The sequence below is a fragment of the Tamandua tetradactyla genome, chromosome 21 (genome assembly GCF_023851605.1).
Source record: "Tamandua tetradactyla isolate mTamTet1 chromosome 21, mTamTet1.pri, whole genome shotgun sequence".
Lineage (NCBI taxonomy): Eukaryota > Metazoa > Chordata > Mammalia > Pilosa > Myrmecophagidae > Tamandua > Tamandua tetradactyla.
Window position 1 is genome coordinate 8,871,638 of NC_135347.1, and position 22,582 is coordinate 8,894,219.

General features: G+C 35.6%; 1 protein-coding gene and 1 pseudogene across 1 annotated transcript in view; one reads left to right on the forward strand and one right to left on the reverse strand.

Moving 5' to 3' along the window:
- The first annotated feature begins 405 nt into the window (after positions 1–405).
- Positions 406–672, forward strand: LOC143665451 (non-histone chromosomal protein HMG-17 pseudogene; annotated as a pseudogene).
- A 7,733-nt stretch (positions 673–8,405) lies between these two features.
- HSD17B4 (hydroxysteroid 17-beta dehydrogenase 4) overlaps positions 8,406–22,582 on the reverse strand; it is a 103,219-nt gene continuing 89,042 nt past the window's right edge. Inside the window, exons 23-24 of the mRNA XM_077138864.1 lie at positions 14,475–14,602; positions 8,406–9,035 (exon numbers count right to left, since the gene is read on the reverse strand). Coding sequence (XP_076994979.1) covers positions 8,946–9,035; positions 14,475–14,602 — 218 coding nt within the window. The 3' untranslated portion in view covers positions 8,406–8,945. The remainder of the gene's footprint in view (positions 9,036–14,474; positions 14,603–22,582) is intronic.

Here is a 22,582-nt window from a genome sequence, read left to right on the forward strand (position 1 = left end):
TTAGAGAAGAAATAAATGAAATTGAGAAGATGAAAACAATAAAGAAAATCAGCAAAACAAAGAGTTGTTTCTTTGAGAAAAGCAGTAAAATTGATGGACCTATAGGTAGGCTGATAAAAATTTTAAAAAATGGAGAGAGAGAGGATGCAAGTAAATAAAATCAGAAATACAGGAAGTAATGAGAGGATACTATGAGCAAATATGCTAATAAGCTAGACAATGTAGATGAAATGGGCAACTTCCTAGGAAAGCATGAACAAACAGCACTGACTCGTGAAGAAAGAGACACCTAAAAAACCAGTCACAGAGCAGAGTGAAGAAGCAAGAACCATCCCTGGACCAAGCAAAGCCTGAGTGCTGCTGCATCCCTGCATCTAGCACCTATGTCCCACCACCATAGCCACCATGCCTAAGAGAAAGGTTAACGGGGATGATGCTAAAGGAGATAAAGCCAAGGTAAAAGATGAACCACAGAGAAAATCTGCGAAGTTATCTGCTAAACCTGCTTCTCCAAAGCCAGAACCCAAGCCAAAAAGATCCCTTCAAAGAAAGGAGAAAAGGTACCCAAAGGGAAAAAGCTGATACTGTCAAGGATGGGATAACCCTGCAGAGAATGGAGATGCCAAAACAGATCAGACATAGAAAGCTGAAGGTGCTGGAGATGCCAAGTGAAGTATGTGCATCTTTGATAACTGTGTACTTCTGGTGACGTACTATTTGAAATACTATTTTTCTTTATCAAGTTTTATAAAAACATAGAATTTTGCTTTACTTTTTTTTCAAGCTATGTTGTTAGTGCACACAACACTCCATTGTTTTTTGGGGAAGGGGCAAATGTCATTAATAGAACGTCTCCAAAGCTGGATTAAAGTGGGAGAAAACACCTTTCTCTTCTACTTTTGAGATACTTCATCTTTACTCCCACCCAGGATAATTCCCTGATGATGATACACATTAGCCACCTTGGCACAAATGCCTTGTGGTATGGGAAAACTAAAATTCGTTTTTATGTCCTCATGTCCTTTTCTCCTTCTCAGCCTTCAGCATAGACTTAGATTTAACTCTCTGAAATCTGTTGCGGCCTGACCTAAAAAAATTACCAGAATGTCAAGCAATCTGGATTCCAGTGATGCCCCTGAGATGGCATCCTGGAAGAGAGCAGTAAGTCCTTGTTTAGGTTGTAGATCTTCAAACTGATAATTCTGCCATTTTCATTTCATTTCCTGAAAGTCAGGGTCAGCTCGTGAAAAGTTGTCAAACACCATGTGTTCTAGTTTGCTAGCTGCCGGAATGCAACACACCAGAGATGGATTGGCTTTTAATAAAAGGGGATTTATTTTGTTGATTCTTCAGAGGAAGGGCAGCTAACTTTCCACTGAGGTTCTTTCTTACGTGGAAGGCACAAGATGGTCTCTGCTGGTCTTCTCTCCAGGCCCCTGGGTTCCAACAACTTTCCCTGGGGTGACTTCTTTCTGCATCTCCAAAGGCCTGGGCTGAGCTGCTAGTGCTGAGATGAGGAATGCTGAGCTGCTTGGCTGTGCTACATTGCATTCTCTCATTTAAGCACCAGCCAATTAAGTCAAAACGTCACTCATTGCAGCAGACATGCCTCCTAGCCGACTGCAGATGTAATTAGCAACAGATGAGATTCACCTACCATTGGCTCATGTCCACAGCAACAGAACTAGGTGCCTTCTTCACCTGGCCAAGTTTACAACTAATCTAACTACCACATGTCCAAATCTGTTCTAGTTTGCTAGCTGCTGGAATGCAATATACCAGAAACGGAATGGCTTTTAACAAGGGGAATTTAATGAGTTGCCAGTTTACAGTTCTAAGGCCGAGAAAATGTCCCAATTAAAACAAGTCTATAGAAATGTCCAAAGGCAGCCAGGGAAAGATATCTTGGTTCAAGAAGGCTGATGAAGTTTAGGGTTTCTCTCTCAAGTGAGAAGGCACATGGTGAACACAGTCAGGGCTTCTCTCTCAGCTGGAAGGGCACATGGCGAACACTGCGTCATCTGCTAGCTTTCTCTCCTGGCTTATGGTTTCATGAAGCTCCCCGGGAGGCATTTTCCTTTTTCATCTCCAAAGGTCACTGGCTGGTGGACTCTCTGCTTCATGGTGCTGCAGCATTCTCTGCTCTCTCTGAATCTCTCTGAATCTCCAAAATATTTCCTCTTTTATAGGACTCCAGTAAACCAATCAAGACCCACTCAAATGGGTGGAGACATGTCATCCCCTAATCCAGTTTAACAACCATTCTTGACTAAATCACATCATCCAGGGAGATAATCTCATTACAGTTTCGAACATACAGTATTGAATAGAGATTATTCTACCTTTATGAAATGGGATTTATATTAAAACATGGCTTTTCTTAGGGGGCATACTTCCTTTCAAACCAGCACACCATGCTCAATGTGAAATGTCAACCCTCACTCTAAACTTTCCCTGTTTAGAGCATCAAATGAAGACTTCATTGTATTTTATAGTGGCTTTCTGATTTTGGTAGTCCATTGAAGAAGGGAATTTGAATGTGTTTTATACTGTTAACTATTATCTACACATGTCCTGCCTGAAATGCCAACATGAAAAGTATCCTTAATAAAGCTGGATACAGTTTGAAAATCAAAACAAAATCACAAGAGATTAAGTCAGTTCTCAAGAATCCCCCCTCCCAAATGTACAGAACCAGATGACTTCACATGTGAATTCTACCAAGCATTCAAGAAAGAATTATTGTGAATCCTACTCACTCTTTAAAAAAATTGAAGAGGGAACACAACCTAACTTATTTTCTGAAGCCAGCATCACCCTAATATCAAAGCCAATGATACTACAAGAAAAGAACATTACAGAATGACTATAAATGCAAAAATCCTCAACAAAATATTTTCAAATCAAATCCATCAGTACATTAAAAGAGTTATACAGCATGACCCAGTGGGATTTAGTCCAGGTATGCAAGGATGGGTCAACATAAGTAGATCAATTAATGTAATACCACATTGATAAATCCAAGTGAAAAAATCACATGATCATCTCAATTGATGCAGAAAAGGCATTTGACAAAATTCAACATCTTTCTTGATGAAAACACTTCAAAAAATAGGAATAGAGGGGAACTTCCTCAACATGATGAAGGGAATATATATATATATATATATATAAACACAGCTAACATCCTCAATGGGGAAAGACTGGAAGCTTTCCCTCTCAGATCAGGAACAAGGCAAGGATGACTATTGTGGCCATTGTAATTCAACATTGTGTTGGAAGGTCTAGCCAAAGCAATTAGATAAGAAGAAGTAATACAAAGCATCCAAGTTGGAAAGGAAGATGTAAAACTTTTAGTGTTTGCAGATGACATGATACTATATGTCATAAATATCAAAAAATCTATAGCAAAGCTACTTTAGCTAAAAAAAAATGAGTACAGCAAAGTGGCAGGGTACAAGACCAACACCCCAAAATCTGTAGTGTTTGTTTAGACTAGTAATGAGCAATCTGGGGAGGAAATAAAGAAAAAATTCTATTTACAATAGCAAACAAAATAACCAAGTATTTAGGTGTAAATTTAACTAAGGACACAAAAGACCTATACACAGAAAACTGCAAGAAATTGCTAGAAGAAATCATGGAAGACCTAAATAAATGGAAGGGCATATCATATTTATGGACTGAAAGACTAAATATAGGTAAGATGTCAGTTTGGTAGCACAATATCTACTTTAACATGTATGGTCAACTTAACACTGTAAATATTTGAAATTTTGAATAGGGAATGAGATTTTGTTGGTTTGTACATGTTTCTGTGATGCCCTGATACATCCCAGAGTAACTTGGAAAGAGAACAAAAAAGAATTTGCAAAGCCCCCTTGGGAGACTGAGGAGAAAGGGGGAATATTCAACTTCCCCATCTGGGGAATTTTTGACATTCTTACAAGCAGTGGTGACAACAAATTCAATAGGTTGAGCTCTCCGTCTTGGGGTTCACCTCTATTTCTATAAAGAAGGAAACTTTATAGGAAACTTATTCCTATAAAGAAGAATCTAAATCTACTTATAATTATGCCTAAGAGTCATCCCCAGAGAACCTCTTCTGCTGCTCAGAAGTGGCCTCACTCTAAGCCAACTCAGCAATTGAACTTACTGCCCTGCACCCTACATGGGATATGACTCCCAGGGGCGTAAATCTCCTTGGCAATGTGGGACATGACTCCTGTGGATGAGCCAGGCTCCTGCATCATGGGATTGAGAAAACTTTCCTGACCAAAAGGTGGAAGAGAGAACTGAGATAAAATAAAATTTCAGTAGCTGAGAGATTGAAAACAAAGTTAAGAGGTTATCCTGGAGGTTATTCTTTTACATTATATCCCTTTTTAGTATATGATGTATTGAAGTGGCTAGAGGGAAGTACCTGAAACTGCTGAACTGTATTCCAGTAGCCCTGATTCTTGAAGAAGATTGTATAACCATATAGCTTTTACAACATGACCATGTGATTGTGAAAACCTTATGGCTGATGCTCCCTTTATTCATGGACAGAAAACCTTGTGACTGATACTCCCTTTATCATGGACAAATGAATAAAAAAAGGACAAAAAAATAAATAATGGGGGTGAGAATTAAGGGGCAAAAAAAAAATTGGGTGGATTGCAATACTGTGGTCAATGAGAGGGAGAGGTAAAGGGTATGGAATGTATGGTATTTTTTTTTTCTTCTTTTTCTTTCTTTTTCTGGAGGGGTACAAATGTTCTAAAAATGATCATGGTGATGAATACACAACTATGTGACAAAAATAATTGATAATGGGGATGTATGCACAACTATGTGATGATACCATGTACACTTTAGATGGTTTATGTGGTGTGTGAATATTGTGCAATAGAATTGAAAGAAAAAAAGTTAAAATAAAGGCAATTTAGGTGAGCTAAAGGGCTTATAGGGCAGATATTTGTAATTTAAATCCCCAGGATCCACTTCCCCTTTTCCTGAGACCAGTACTGTATTTACTTTGCTGTTATACCTGATTCTTCACTCTTGAGCTCTGTAGTTTATTTAGGGTTGATTCTATTAGCCCAGAAGAGTTAACACAGCAGGCCTGAGAATGCTAGCCTTATAAAGGTTTGTTTGCAAACTTGGTCTATGGCTGGCATCTGGGGACTTAGATTTCAGAAAGGTTCACACCATTCACTAAGAAGGAATGTTTATGATAGGCTTTCCTTCTGGGAGTCTGGAATTTTGCTATGTGCCAGGCAGAGTGCTTACATAATAAGACTCAATGAAAACCTTGAGCACTGAGTCTCTTAATGAGTTTCTCTGGTAAACAACATTTCACAGGGGCTGTCACAATTCAATGCTGGAGTTAAGCATATCCCATGGGAGAGAGAGCTCCTAGAAGCTTGTACCTAGTTTCCTTGGGATTTCATCCCAAGAGGCCCTTTTCCTTTGCTCATTTTGCTTTGTATCCTTCCATTATAATAAATCATATCCACAAGTATTGTATTAGTTCCTAGGATTGCTGAAATAAATTACTATAAACTTCGTGGCTTGTACAACAGAAATTTATTCTTTCAGTTTTAGAGGCCAGAAGTCCAAAATCAAATTGCCGGTAGTGCCACGTGCCCTCTAAATGTTCTAAGGAGAATCTTTGCTTATCTTTCCTAGCTTCTGGTTGTACCCAGCAATCCTTGGCATCCCTTGGATTATGACAGTGTAATTCCCATCTCTGCCTCCATCTTCATGTGGCCGTCTTCTCTGTTATCTCAAATCTCTTTCTCCTTTTTCTTATAATGACACTACTCATTGGATTTAGGGCCCAATCTAAATCCAGGACAATCTCTTCTCAAGATCCTTAAATACATCTGCAAAGATCCTATTCTACCAGTACTGAGGGTCAGAACTTGGGACATGTTTCTGGTGGACACTATTCAATTTGCCCCAAGTATAACTATATGATGGGTATTGTGAGTCCTTCTAGCATATTGCTGAAACTAGGGATAGTCTGAGGGATCCCCAGTATACTTTCCTTAGTTACATGGATGGGCCTTAAATGACCCAGGTCAATCAGCATATCCATCCTGATGGGTTTGGAGACAAGCTCATAAACTAATCACAACTAATGAGAGCAGATGAGACTTTTGTTAGGGTTTCTGGGAAAAACCAGTGCTCTCTCTTCTGCTGGTTGATTTTGGATGGTACTGTGATGCTATAGCAGTCTTCCTGTGACCACAGCAGAAATAATCTAAGTTGCCATGGGGGTGAGGTGGGGAGAGCACCACACCTGAGGAGCCTGAGGATGAAGGAGGCAGAGAGATGCAAGGAACCAGGCCTAGATAATATCAAATGGCTTTATTAATTCCCTTTTGAAGCCAGCACTACCCTTCTAGATGTTTTCAGTTATGTGGAAGTTTTGAACTGATTTCATTTCTTGCACTCTTAAGACTCCTAACTGATACAACTTTGAACCAAGCCACAGAGTGTGAAAGTATGACCAGTAGGAACCAACTATGTTCAGAGATTAATTTTATCAAGGCCCCTTTGGTAGCTGCAGGGAATTGGGTGGTGAGAAGGTGGGTGGTGATAGAACAGAGATCTGCTAGAAATCACTGAAATGAGCTATCAAATATAATAGCTCAAACTGTGGAAGTGATAGCAGAGGAATATCCTTACATATTTAGATAGGAGAAGTCACAAGAGTTGGTGAGCGATTGGATGTGGGATGAGAGAAAGAGAAAAGTCAAATACAAGTCTGGTTTCTTAGTTTGATTTGGCAAAAAAGGATGTTTTTAATTAAGGCAAGAACAGGAATAGATGCAAATTTAGGGGTAAAGAGGATATCCTATGTTTATTTCAGATACGTGAGTTTACAGAATCTATATAACACCTGCCAATGAATGATTTGGAACTTTGGGTGGAACTGTGGAATTATGGAGAGGTCAGAGCTGAAGATAAAGATTTAGAGTCACCAGTGCTCAGGTGATAGTTGAAGATATAAGAGAAGATGAAGGGAGTACCATGGTAGTTCAGTGGTAGAAATCTCGCCAGCCCTTCGGGAGACCCGGGATTGATTCCTGGCCATGCTCTTCTCCCAAAAAAACAAACAAGCAAACAAACAAACCAAAACACAAACAAACAAAAATTCAAAAAATGGTGCTGCAATAATGGGATTCTTTTTCATATGGAAAAAGAATGAAATGTGACCTCTGCCATTCAGCATACAAAAAGAGAGAGAGAGAGAGAGAGAGAGAGAGAGAGAGAGAGAGAGAGAGAGAGAGAGAGAGAGATGAGATCATCTAGGAAGAAAATGTTGACCAAAAGGAGTAGAGGGCTAAAACGTCCATTTAAAATCCTTAAAGGTCAGTGGCAGAGTTCTCGCCTGCCATGCCAGAGATCCAGGTTCCATTCCAGGAGCCTGCCCGTGCAAAAAAAAATCCCTAAAAGATAGGTTAACAAAGGAAATCACAAAAGAGACAAGTAGAAGTCGGAGAGACTAACTGATAGGTTCATTAAAAAATTAACATAGTCTCATTAGAGGATAAAAAGGAAGTAAAAAATTAAGGAGGAAGGTACAGTCAATAATATTAAATATTACAGAAAGGTTAAGGAGCACAAGGACTAGTAAGAAGTCATTAACCTTGGATACTAGTAGTTTCCTGACTTCTAAGAATTGACAAAAGTGGGTTCATCAGATAATTATAACATACCTTTTTAAATATAAGTTTGAAGCATCTAAGTATATATTGTCAGCACTTTGATTAATCTATGGTGACATCTGGTTTATTTTAAAATGCTATTTCTATTTGGAAGGACACTAAGTTTTCTAAAGTTCAACAAGAACAGTAGCTATTTAGTATAATAAAAGACCAACATTAAAAGATGGCTTGTGCTCTCTCTGTAAGCCAACTCAGCAGGTGAACTCACTGCTCTCCCCACATGAGGCATGACTCCCAGAGCTGTAAAACTCCCTGCCAACATGGGACGGAATTCCTGGGATGAGCTGGGACCCAGCATCAAGAGATTGAGAAAGCCTTCTTGACCAAAAGAGGGAAGAGAGAAGTGAGACAAAATAATTTCAGTGGCTAAGAGACTTCAAACAGAGTCGAGGTTATCCATGGTATGGACAGAAAAGTAAAAAAAATATGAATAAAAAATAAATGATAGGGGAGATAAGGGGTAAAATAAATTGTAGATGGAAATACTAGTGGTCAATGAGAGGGAAGGGTAAGGAATGTGGCATGTATGAGTATTTTCTTTTTTCTTTTTATTTCTTTTTCTGTAGTGATCCAAATGAACACACAACTATGTGATGATACTGTGAGCCGCTAATACACCACAGATGGAATATATGTGTGTGAAGATTTTCCAATAAAAATATTTAAGAAAAAAGAGATTGCCTGTGATTTTTAAAAATTTAATTGGCATAACAATAAATCAAACTGAGAAAAATAATTGGTAGCACAAAATTCTCTCTCTAGTTTTAACACAGAACATTATCATAGTAAAGTATGAAAAATGAGTATGTACATAAAAATTCATGTTAAAACTCGGTATGAATTAATTAGGGAACAGGGAACAAAAAAATAACAAAGAAATAAAGTGCAAAAGGTACTAAATTAGCTTTTAATCATTTAATTTTCCTTTCAACTTATAAATTTTATCATGAATTCTAAACAGCCTGGACTTGGGTGAAAATTTTTTATTAGAAGATATAGATCTAAAAGCAGAAGCATAATTATGGCTAGCTTACACTTTCTTGTAAAAATAATGACACATGAAAAATTAGTGGAAAATGAAAATCTGAAACGTTATCTGATATCTGAAAATGTTAAGCAATTTTTCCTGTAATTTAGTTTTGATCACCTTTGCTGAATAACCAAGCATATTCAGTGAAGAAAGTACTTAATTCTTCTAGTTTTATCATTAACGCACTGTATCCTTCAGAGTTTGGCATAGTCTCTAAGAATCATCTGAAGTTTCTGGCTCAGCATGATGTTCCCTCTGGCTTTCAGTCTGCCACTAAAGAAAGCCTGCAAGGGAGAAAGGGAGAAAGGGTGCCAACATGTAGCATGTTACATCACACTTCTTTTTCTTCAAAGACCATCATTCAGACTAAACACAATTAAATTAATAACTCTGGACAACAAAGGCAACTTTAGCAATGACAGTTTAATGATTATAGATAGTATCCATATTTTTAGATAACTAAGAAAAGAAAAAAAGAAGACTCCTTGCACGTCTTAGAAAACCATAGAAGAGTTTATCTGAACTGACACATTTAGGAGTACTGTTTCAGCCTATGCTTCTGCTATTTATTCTCACATGTAAACCTGCAATCATATGAATAAAAATGCTTTATTGTGTTCCTAACTGAAAAAAAACTATTTAATTCAGATTAAAAGCAGATTAAAAACATTTATTATATCTTCATGAAACAAGAAGCCATATAATAATAAACTAAGACTGTTTAACAGTGGTGAATAGATCAGGGGCTCCATCAGAGCCTGGGTTAAAATTCAGGCATTGCAAACTTGGGTAAATCATGTAGCCTCTCTGAGCGCTAGTCTACTCATCTATAAAAGGAGATGGCAATAATAGTACCTAATGGCACAGCTCTGTAGTGTGAGTTATATGAAATAATGTTAAAAGTGCTTATCTTGGTGTCTGACACTGTAAGAGTATATTAAGCTCATCATTATTGCCAAGCAAAAGGCTGGCATGTTAAAACACTAAGCTCTTGTATCACTGCTGCAGGTGACCTAATACAGAAACTTGTTCAAGTTGCTTACATTCTCTCTCAGTGTCAAATTCCCTATCCTTAAAATAAAAATAATAAACCATTTTTACAGCTTATTGAGAAAATAACATATAGAATATGAAAGGAAAAAGAAGGCCCTAGATTTTTAGCTAGATGGGGAAAATAGTAATATTCATGTATACTTAACATTATAAAGCAGCTCCACAAATATTATCTCACTTGAGAATCACAGCCATTAATTTCAAATGGGTATACCAGCAATTCTAACCCCCAATTGATAGATGAGAAAAACGAAGTTCAGAGAGTTTAAATAAACTGCTCAAGGCCACAGAGACAACAAAATATAGGACCTGAACTTGGGCTCAGATGTTCTTTATCCCAGCTCTGTCTCTTGCTTGTCAATGGGAACTTAATCTCAAAAGCAAATCCCCATCAATCAGAGAAAAAGCAGAAACTACCTGATGCTTAATCTTTCTATTCCAGACTGAATAGGGGAGAATTCATTCAACTGGTAACAAATGCTAGGTATTCAAATAGAGAAGACTGGAATTTCAAAACTATGACCACTTTCACTGGGAAGTTTCAGAAATGATAGTCTGCAATCCCTGCAGGAAAGGAGGCCATACTTAGATCTAACTGTCAAATGCTAAAATCTGAGAGGGAATTACAACCTGAAACTTGTATACCAAATTATTTGAAGTAATCCAGCATTCGGTGGATGTTATGAGTAAAACAGCTTTATACATAAGCCCTTTCCCTATCTATTATTTTAGGAATAATTCTAGAAGAATTATTGCATTATAACATTTCTTAACCTTGCTTCCCTAGTGCCACAGCTGTGTGCCTGTGGTGCACCAGGGCACTGAAGCAAACTCACGGGGCAACTATGGAACATTTCAAATGTTTTAGGGAAATGCAGTGACACCTGTCAAACACAACATGAAAAGCTACTCTTGTTTAGACCTAACTACTTAATCAATGACCCAGGTATTTCTTTTTACCTAGGAGTGTCATGCAAAAGTACTGACACAGAAGGGATTCCATTCTGCTACAGTGCTTTCCAGAAAGACTATACACAATGTCACATTCCCACCAGCAGCATGTGAATTCTCTTAGCCCAACCTTAAATTTCTGAAACTTTGAGGCAAAAATGGCATGGTTAAATTTATATTTTGGGGGATTCTGGGAATAATAAATTGTTTTTCTTACATATGTTAGGCATTTGAATTTTTTTTCATTAATTATTGGTTCATATTTTCTCTTCACTTTTTCTACTGAGGTCTAGATTTTTTTATATGTTAGTGATACCAACATACAGTCTATCATTATTTTATTTTTCTAAGGATTATGGGAATATTTTATGGAGTTGGACATGTAGAAGTTTCTAATTTCTACATAACCTAAATTATTGCTATTGTGCTTTTTATGTTCTTCATTTCCTTTCTTGCTTTCATCTGCTTAACAAGTACTTATTATCTATCATTTACTAGGCAATATTCTAGGCACAACAGACATTTATCCTTGTTCTTATGCAATTAGCATTAAAGTAGAGGAGTTAAAAAATAAAATATATACAAATGACTAAAGCCAGTTATAAATGCTGGGAAGAAAAACAGAGGGTGCTGTGAAAGACTGCAATGGAAAGGAACTACTGTATAAGAATTAGCTAGGATAGGCCTCCTAAAAGGTGGTCTGAAGGATGAAATGAAGCCAGCTATGCAAAAGCTACAGAAAGACAGAAAGTCCTACTGCATAGCTGTTAAAGGACGTTAAAGAACTGAAAAGAAGGACATATAGTTGGAATTAGTATTATAAATGATGGAAAACGTGGTATATGGGCTGAACCTGGATGGGTAGGCAAGGGACACGTTACATATGACACAGCAATAAGTAGTTTGGATTTTATCTAAGTGAAAAAGGAAATCTTAGGGGTTTTCTGTAAGGTGGTATTTTCAAAGGAGAGCTTATTGAGGATGTACCACAGAATATCAGCTAAATAAAAAAAGAAGAAAATACAAATGGGAGCTGATGGAGTTAAAGTAGTAGTGTTGATGAACTGGAGGCCTCAATGAAATTTAACAGTAATAGCAGGAATGACATAAGTTAATGAAACTGAAGGTGACAGTGCTAGAAAACAGAGATGTTTTGAAATAAATATTGGACGCTATATAATTTATGCTGCTATCAAGGACTGAAGCTGAGTAGGATTGAGTAAATGATAATTAAAAGTAAGAGCAATGAACTCAGAGTCCATTTTGTTGAAGAAGTCATCTTTACAAATCTTGAAGGAAACCACTAAAGTTGTTGTCAAGAGTTGGTGGCAGAGGGAGAAAGACTGAATACCTGAAAATAAGGTAAGAGAAGGATAATAAAGATACTTAACTTTAAGCTGGGAAGAAGGTAAATAGAGTCAAATGAACTTAGAAAAACCTGACATTAATTAGACTTTCTCTAAGGATTACCATTAAGAATCATATCCTCTTGATTTTCATCAAGTTTTGTCCATATGCTTTTATTTTTTACATTTAATTCCATTCCATATGGTGCTGACTTAGGTATACAGAACGAAGTAAAGCACTAACATTTCCTATGTCCCAATGCAATTCACTGAATAATACACTCCCTCTCAAAGGTCTCGCATTTCTAGCAATTATATATAATATTTCCCTAATCCTACATTTAATCTTTGCAAAATATCTAGAAAAGCACTCTTGATTACCCACTCTCTGCCCAAAATCAATTTTCCATATAACAACAAGAATGACCTTTAGAAATCAAATGCTGTCATTCCACAATTCATTGGCTTCCTATCATACTCTATGAGATCTAAACTCCTTGTCAAGTTCTACAAGGTCCAGTGTGATCTGACTCCAGCCTCCCTCTTCCTCCTCACCTCTGACCACTATCCTTCCTGTTCATTTTACTAGCCCTACTGGCCTTCCCACTGTTATAGTACCCAAAAAGCCAAAATACTCCTGCCTCAGGTCTTTGCACTACGGAAACCTTGTTCATTCCCTCACTTTCTTCAGGTCTCTATCAGGCCTTGACTGATAACTCTATGTAAAATAGCTCCCCGACCCATTACACTCTAACCTGGAGTTGGCAAAATAAGGCCCATGATCTAAATGCAGCCTGCTGCTTGTTTTTGAAAGCTTTGTTGGACACAAACACATCTATTTACTTATTTTCTATAGCCGCTTTAATACTACAATAGCAGAGGTGAATAGGTGCCACACAGACCATCTGGCCCAGGAAGCCTAGAGTATTTACTACCTGACCCTTGACTGAAAAAATGGCCAGTACCTGCTTTAACCAATTATGTTGTCTTATTTTCTTCATACCTGGAATTACATTTATCTTCCATTACCCCTTTTAGGACTAAAACCTGCAACAGTAGATATACTATCGTATCCTTACAGTACCTAGAATAATTCCTGATCAGAGAAGGTATTAAATAACTCCTGGAAAGAAATTAACTGTGAGCTCACTCTATGCCAAGAAACACTATACTAAACTCTTTATCTATATTATCAGATCTAGTTCTCATAACAATCCTTTTGGATCATTATTATTATTATATTTTTCATTTTTGCAAATGAGAAATTGGGATTTAGCAATTAAGTGGCAGAGCCAAGATTCACACTCAGATTTATTTGATGCCAAAGAGTATATTTTTAACCATTACTTTATTATTCTTTTTAAATTAGTCTTTCTATCCAGGAAAATAACATATTTCCTCACTTATTCAAATCCCTGTAAAGTTGTATATTTTCTTCAAATAAATAATATGCTTTTCTTGTTAGGATAGCTGCTGATATTTTGTAGTCTGGGTTGCTAAAAAGTGTTGTTTCTTTTCTCCAATTATTTCTTCTAGTTGGTTTTGCTGCTATGTAAACACCATTTTTTGTTATATTTTGAAAAACTATTGTGCATTCTGCCACTTGTGTGAGCTCACTCATTCTTAAAATCTATCAGTTTATTCTCCAGGGACTTCCAGTTATATAATGAATGTGATTTAAAAATTTTTCTCTTCCGTTCTAATTGCTGCATCAGTTATTTTGTATGTCTATGAACTAGGCAAACATTCTAGAACAATATTAACTATTAATGGTCAAAGAAGACATTTTTGTCTTATTCATGACTTTCCATTGAAATGCCTCTAAATTTTTTACCTTTAAATAAGGCACTGGCTCTTATATTAAAATATCCTTTTATTTCCAAGGAGCTCATAGTTAATTTCTTTCCAGGAATTATTTAGTACCTTCTCTGAGTCAGGGATTATTCTAGGTATTGTAAGGATAAGACACTGTGTCTACTGTTGTAGTTTTTAGCTATAGAAGGGGTGATGCAAGTTTAAGTTCTTAATCTTACATATCAGCAATGAATGTCTAATTTTATCAAATATATATTAATATCATAGGTTTTCACCTTTATACTACTGATCTAATATATTAAAAAGTTCCGATGTTAGTTTATATTGTTTTACTATAAAACTGAAGAAGAATTTCAACCAAAAGTTCAGTTTTAAATGTCAGCTGAACTCCATTTAAAAAACTAATGGTCAGCAAACTAGAATATTGGTACTTACTGTGTCTTCTTCAGAGCTGTACGTAATTTACCTTGTAAGTCAAAATTTGAAAGTTGGCTTCAAAACTGCAATTTTCAAATAGGAGGCAAAATGATGAATAAATGAACATTTTGAGAACATTACCTTCTGAGGGTCAAGCTTGCCCAGGACAACCTCCATGAAATCTTCATCTGAAAGTATTAAGGTTGTATCGGCAGAACCTTTTGCAGGACCTTGATACACTGATCCAGAACCATTTTTTAGGTCAATAGCTGAGAAAAATAAAAGAAACAAATGTGTATCATTTTTCTTCATAAAATGAGAGTTAAACACCCATTATCATATTTTCCAAGCTTTTAATAAGGTACTTTATCTATAGATTATATATTATATGTCATTTAGAAAAATTTAGAAAATTCTATATTTTTCAACATATCCTTTTTATAAATAAGTTCTTCAAAATAGTCAACTCAATAATGGTTTTGCTCAATGAAGAAGTTTATACAACAGAGATATTTTAAATATGAATTAATGCAGAATAATATAAGGAAGTTAAGTTGTTGGAGGCTATATGGTTTAGATCTTTAGGATCAAAGACTATAGTCAACAAAAGAGGAAAGTCAAGCTTTAAAACAGCTGCATGTTCCACAGATGGGGAAGGAAGAAGAAGGAAATACACAATATCCTTTAATCTAGCCACATTTCCCATACCTGAATTTATCAAACATTCCATCGTTAAGATAGCCAGACAGTCAAAATGGAGTTGAAAAATATTCTAATTGGTTTGTTACACATTATGGTTTATGTATAAAATATTTAATAACCTCATTATTGCAAACAAACATTAAATTTTTTTTACATATTTTTTATTTAGGAAAACAAATTATAGACTTAGAACCACCCAAAGTGGATATCTTAGTTAGCTTAATCACAGGCATCTTTAAATAAAGTATCCATATAATTATTGTAAAGAAGGTGTTTCTGCAGTAAGTTTCACAAACCAAATTAAAATTAAAGCAACAAGGAAAAAATCTATATATTTGGATAGCAAAGCTCTTAAACTCTTAAGTATTAAAAACTTAGATACCACTTGATCAGCTGTCAAAACTGTGAACACTCGTAATATCAAGTAGAAAGTTCTTACAAATATCTGTATTGCTATAGTAATGACCTATGTTACTAAATATTTTCCTTATTTCAGGAAAATATGAAGATACCAACATTTTTACAATTAACATACGGAAATCTTAATCACCTAAAATAGTATCTTACTTAGCTTATTCACAGGCCTATAAAAAATATATATATATAAGTAATCATTGTAAAGCCTTACAAGTATTAACATTTTAACTTGTTTTCCCTTAACACAGTTTCAGAAAAAGGCAGAGTAGCTGTGAAAACTATTAAAAACTTACGTTCATTGCTCTCTAAATTAACATTTATAGAGATTCATGCCAAAGTAACATTTTAGAACATTATAACTGAATCACTTATAACTGAGACCAAGCCCTGAAGAAACCCAATTCCACTCATTCAGCATCAGCCTCACGAACATGCTTTCTCTTGCTACAGAGAGGGATCTACAATCACATCCTTCTGCTTAAAAGAAAAGTACAGAACTCTTAATTTAGGGCTGAGGAAAAGCTACAAAATGTATAAGAAAACCCAGAGTCCTTAACTACATTCTGCTTAGCCAGGCCCTGGCCCAAATAGAAAATTAATTCACTGCAACTTCCTACTGCAGAGGATTTTGTCAACTAAACTTAAAAAAAAAAAAAAAAAAAGAACTGGATGATAATGGGTAACCTTTCAAAGGAGAAAGAGGAAAAGGGAACTTCTTATGTTCCATACCTTATTCATTCATGTTACTGTTGAGTTTCTGTGAATGTTAGACAATATGTAAGACACTAGAAGTTTAGTATGAAAATTAAAAGCTCTGTTCTCATTGGCACTTAAGTATTATAAATGTGTTACGTGCTATTTGCAAAGTAGGAAGCAAGGAAGAGAGAGAGAGAGTGAGAAGGAGAGAAGGGAAGAGAAGGAGGGACGGAAGGAAAGAGGGGAAAAAGACTAAAGAAAAGCAAACCTCTGGCAATCAACAGATTTAACATGCATGGTTTTATTTTTTATAAGCCTAAAGGCCCACTATATTTACTAATTTTGCTCAGAATAAAACTGGCCCCTATGCACCTTAATACTAGAATATAGGAGAGAGTCTCTTAGCTAATGAAGGTTCTCAGCTGTCCATCTACCCTCTTATTTACCTGGGCTTTTGTGTGTGCTGCTTCAGAGACATGACTCTGATAAAGTGATAAAACTTTTCTATGGGGAAAGCACACAACTATTGCTGATAATAAAGGAAAACAGGTCTAAGGGAATAACATTCCCAGTAAAAATAAAGAAATCTGGTATAAAGAAGTGGAACTTGCAATTCCGCAGTAGCTCAGGTCTTGATCGTAGATGATGAGGGGCCTTGTCAGTCACCACCATCACCTTGAATTTTACAGAGCCTGTGAGGTCATGGCCAATTTATTGTGGAAGTGAAGAAAAAGATTGTATTCGGTTTCTTTTAGGGGTAAATTTATTTTCAACATTTTATGAAAACTTTTGTCTCCATATAGTTACTAAGACTAGTTAAATTTCACAGCATTTAATGGGGGTAGCGGAACATGAGATATTAGATGAGAGGATCAGTGCAAGTTTTAGCAAATATATACCTTAAAAATCACAAAGGACTACTATAGGAAAAAGAAGGAGCTATTTTTGTTCATGCTTCCTTCCCTTAAGATTATGATAAGGTCCTTGAAACAGACATGTCTTGTCTTTGCATCCTCTATACTTCCTTGGACAGAAAGTGCTTAGTAACTATTTATTAAATGGATGATAATACACATATGAAAGAAGAGCTTCTACAAAAAAAAAAATTTACCAGAAAAAAACTTAAGGTTAAAAATTAAGTTTTAAAAAATAATCACACTGATGGCACAATGCTTTTGTGTTCCAGTAAACATCATAAATTCATAAACTCAATCTAATAATGAAGAAACATCAAACACAAATGGAGGAAAATTCTACAAAATGTTTGGTCAGCGCTCTTCAAATATGTCAAGATGATGGGGAAAAAAGGCATATTCAGATTAAGGTGACTAAATAGACCTGATAACAAAATGCAATGTATAATCTGAGACTAGATCCTGCTCAGTTTTTTTCTTTTTCTACATCAATGTTAATTTCTTGATTATGATAATCTTTCTCTGAATACTTAAGAGAGTGTCTTGGTTCTTAGATGAAATGCTACTACACTATTTAGAGACATCATGTTTGCAGGTTAATTTCCAATGGTTGAGGAAAAAAGTAGTTATTATCAAAAGAAAACAAAGCAAATGTTAATTTGGAGAAACTGTGTAAAGGGCAGACTTGTGTTATCTGTAGTACTATTGCAAATTTTCTGTGTCTGAAATAGATTAAAAATTTTTAATTACAAAAAGATGTTATTAAGATGAACAACATACAAAGGATGGAAAACCATAACTGCTTAGTGATTTTTAAAAGATATGTGTGCTTTTTTTTTTTTTAGGGAGGTTTTGGATTTACAGAAAAGTCATGCGTAAAACACAGGGTTCCTAAATACCACCCTGCCATTGACAGGTTGCAGTGGTGCGGTAAATTTATTACAACTGATGAAAGCACATTTTTATAATTATATTTGATTTGATACCAACTTGATTTCAATAGCATACAACTACACTTGTTCCTATACCCCTGAGTCCCCCACATTTTTTCCTATTACAAATTATATCTTTGTACACTGTATGTCAAAAATCATAAATTTATCATCACTTTTTATGCCTTTCATTTTAGAACTTTTAAGAAGCAAAAAATGGAGTTACACACCATAAAGACACAACACAACAGCACTGGCATTCATGATTACTCACACGATTACCTTCACCAGAGGTCCTTCTTATGCCAACTTCAACCCCCTCTTTCGTGTCCTTTCCTTTCAGCCAGAAGGACTCCCTTCAGCATGGGTTGTAGGGCAGGCTCAGTGGTGATGAACTCCCTCCATGTTTGTTTATCTGGGAATATCTTAAATCTTTCCTTCATTTTAGAAAGCAAGTCTCACTGGATAGAAAATTCTTGGTTAGCAATTTTTTTCTTTCAGTCCTTTAAACATTTCAACCCACTGCCTTCTTGCTTCCATGGCTTCTGATGAGAAGTCAGCTCTTACTCTAAGTGCGACTCCACTGTACATAACAAATAGCTTTTCTATTGCAGTTTTCAGAACTCTCTCCTTGTACTTTGTATTCAACAGTTTGATTAGTAAGTGACAGGACATATTTTTCTTCAATTTTATCCTGTTTGATACTCTCAAGGCTTCTTGAATATATAGACTTAGGTCTTTTGCTGTTTTCTGTCATTATTTCTTTGAATATTCCTTCTGCCCCTTTCTCTCTTTCTTCTCCTCTGGGATTCCATAATGCATATATTGGTACACTTGATGGTGCCCTAGAGGTCTCTTAGGGTATTTCTACTTTTTATAATTCTTTTTTAAATTCTGCTTCTGAACTTGACTCATTGCAATTATCTTGTCTTTGAGACCACTGATTCTTTGTTTTGCCAGCTACAATATGCTGTTGAAATCCTCCAGTTATTGTGGTCTTCAACTCCAAGAGTTCTGCTCGGTTCCTTTTTTTTTTCTTCACATGGGCAGGCACTGGGAAACGAACCCGAGTCTCTGGGTCTCTGCCATGGCAGGCATGGCAGTCATGGCAGGCAAGAACTCTGCTTGCTGAGCCACCATGGCCTGCCCTTGGTTCCTTTTTAAAATCTGAATCCCTTTACTGAGATTTGAATCGCTTTGAATCTCTCTACTGAGATTCTCACATTGTTTATTAATTGGTTTCTTTATAACCTTTAATTCTTTCTCTTTACTTTCTTTCATCATACTGAATATCTTTTCTTTTTTTCCTAAAATGTTTGTCTAGTATATCCACAATCTGGTCTTCTTCATTGATATTTTCTAGATTTACTTCCTTTTCCTTTGATTTCCTGTTTCTTTGTTTGGCCTGTAATCTTTTGTTGTACATGGTACATTTTAATGTTTTAAAATGTTAACTCTATGATTTATTCCCTAATATTTCTGTTGCTTGAGTTCTATCCAATTAGTAATATAACAGAAATTTTCTTGAGTGGGAGAAGCTCACAAAACCAAGGAAACCTAAGCAAAACAAACTGCCATCATCATCTTTGCAAAGTGGCTTTGTGTTGGCTGATGCTCTCCTTCAGAGTTTAGTCCTCCTGTCAAGAAAGTCAGCCCAAGGTAATTGCAAAAACATCCTGTCTTTTCATATTTGTAGTCCACAACCTAGCAGAAAATTTGGCACACAGTAAATACTCAAATTTACTGCCATTCTCTGAAAGCCAACAGCACCTTTTCCACGTCTCTTACTACTTTTGTTACATCAGGATTATTTCTATACATGTACAGGTCCATGATTCCTTAGCTGAACTCCTTCAGGCCAGATGTGTTTTTAAATGCAAAGTTTTCAGATTGATGAAAGGGATATGGTACATAAAATATCATGAATTATTAAATACCCCAATATACAATACTATGAACAAATGCATTATTTCTATACTTGAAAGATTCACACTAGAAGAGAAAAATAAAGACAATTACATCATGCAAGTTTAGGCCATATTTTGCCACCAATGAAAAAAACTTTTCCAATTTCTAGAGTTTTCTGGTTTCTTGAATTAGAGCTAGAGTTAACTGTGTTTTAATCCTCAGGAGCAGACTATGCTGTAGGCCACACGAAGCCTCTCATTCTTCTTTATGCCTTTCCATCATTTTTCATTTCCCTTGAATTTTTACTGTTGCCTAGAACAATAGAATCAGATCCAAAGGGTTTATACCTTTTAGCTGGTATTAGAAATTAATAGTAATGAATAGTGTAAAAAAGTATTGGTTATGTATGAAATGTTTCAATGGTGTCATATCTTCCCGAATATTTCACTTATATTAAACAGAAAATAAGTATCACTAATACAACAGACCTATTATTTTAATAGAAGGTGAGCCACCAATTTCAGCCTTTTTAAAAAGGTAGTAATCCTATGCAATCTAAAACTATACTTTTAACATGGCTTTTAGCATGTATTCAACATATACAGAGTCAGTCTAGTATTTGTTATAGACCATACTAGAAGCTGAAATAAACAGAGAAATTAAACTGAAGCCCTTTATCAGGCTTAAACTCAAGGTCAAGGGTGAGGAGGTAGACAATTGTAAATGATTACAGTACAGTGAGATAACAGTGGGAAGTAACATTTGAGAAGAATCCAGAGACTTATTTCTCTACCTGCTGTCCATTTTCACCAATTCAGCTTGATCAAATAATTTTTTTAAAAAAGTAAAAAGCCAGAGACAAACTTTTTGCAAAAGGGTAAAATACTCAAAAGCATAGTATAATGTTCAAACACGTCCCATCAATTTTAATTTGGAATAATAAAAGGACACAGACAGGGCGGGCCGCGGTGGCTCAGCGGGCAAGAGTGCTTGCCTGCCATGCCGGAGGACCCCGGTTCGATTCCCGGCCCCAGCCCATGTAAAAAACAAACAAACAAACAAAATATAATAAAATAAGAAAATGTTTAAAGATGTTTCCCTTTCTTCCATCCTTCCTTCCTTCTCTGTCTTTCTTTCTTAAAAAAAAAAAAAAAAAAAAAAAAAAAGGACACAGACAATAAGATCTTTGTGCTATTGATATCATAATAGATATTAAAAGTAAAATAAGAAAGATAGGCTTCTATTTGACCTCTATTTAAGGAAGCACTATGTATGGATAATCTTTTATTAATCAGTTCAGGAGATATACTTCATGAGCAAAATATTGTCCCAAGAAGCAGGAATAAGGAGTTATAAGTGAGCATTCCGAGATATGACTTCCTTTCCAGAGGCACCTCATTGAGGGCCTCTCTCTAACTACCTATGCAGACCAGGGGACAACAGTTTTGTTACACTCTTTTGACCCAATAGCACACAGCTGAAAATCGAGCCAGGGAGAAGACAAACAGAAACAGTGAACCATTTCAAAGAAAGCCTTAAAATCCAATCTGACCACCAGGTTTCACAAACAAGGGCCTGAAGAAGAGATGATAAAACAAACAAGAGCTACATGCATCAAGAAAGTATAACTATTAACAGAATTCCAGTATTCCTATTTTTCAGATAGCAATATAAGGAAAAGAAAACATTTTTCCTAAGTTAACCAAAGGTTATTTTTAAACGTAAGAGCATTTTCTAATACTGTCTATAAGGAAAATGTTACAAGATAAAAGGAAAACCTTAGTTGGATATTAGCACTGCATTAAAGGAAATGGAAATGACCCTGCTTGCCTAGACTAGAGTGAATTACTCACACACTTCATAAATCCCTACAGAGTTCTACTGTGCCGTATTTGAGATGCCAGTTCTAGCACTTATCTTAGTTTATTAGATCTAATTCCTCTCCTTCATCAACATCTTAAAAACTCCTGTGCTTCTAATATGCATTCATCCATAGAGAAAAAGTTGCATTCCATCAAGGATGGATAGAAGGAAGGAAAGAAAGGGTGGTGATGAAACTTACATAAACATTAATGTTAACCTATGAAGTTATTTAGAAAACACTAGGCAGTTTTAAATTTGGGGAACTAAATATGTGTTATATTTTTGTCTTCCTTTATTCACCTTCTGAATTAACTTCCTATAAACACAAATGTCTTCCAAAAAATAAACACCAAAATGTTAACAGTGGGTAGTGGGATTATAAATTACTTTCTTCTTTATGTCCATATAATTCCAAAATTTATATAATGAACATATACTAACTGAATGGGGTAATAATTGTTTTATTAAAAAGAGAGCTTGTAAATCATAAATCATAGAACAAAACTTAAAAATGTTTTCTCAGAATATATAGTAGGAGATTTTTTCCAAAAGTTTCAGTTAATTGAGAGATACATTTCAATTCTGTCTAAATGAGCATTTACACTGATTCTTTGGTTGTAAAAAAGGAATAAAGGTCTGATTTTCAAGGCACTCTTATATAGCGACCTCAAAGTAAGAATAATAAAAATTTGCAAAATATTGGCCTGTACTGTGCAAGTAAAACCTTAACATAGGAAACTTTTTCTTAAAATTATGTAAAGGAAGTTACTGAAAAGACTCATATCTTCATGGTATGTAATGTACAAATACCAAGTGA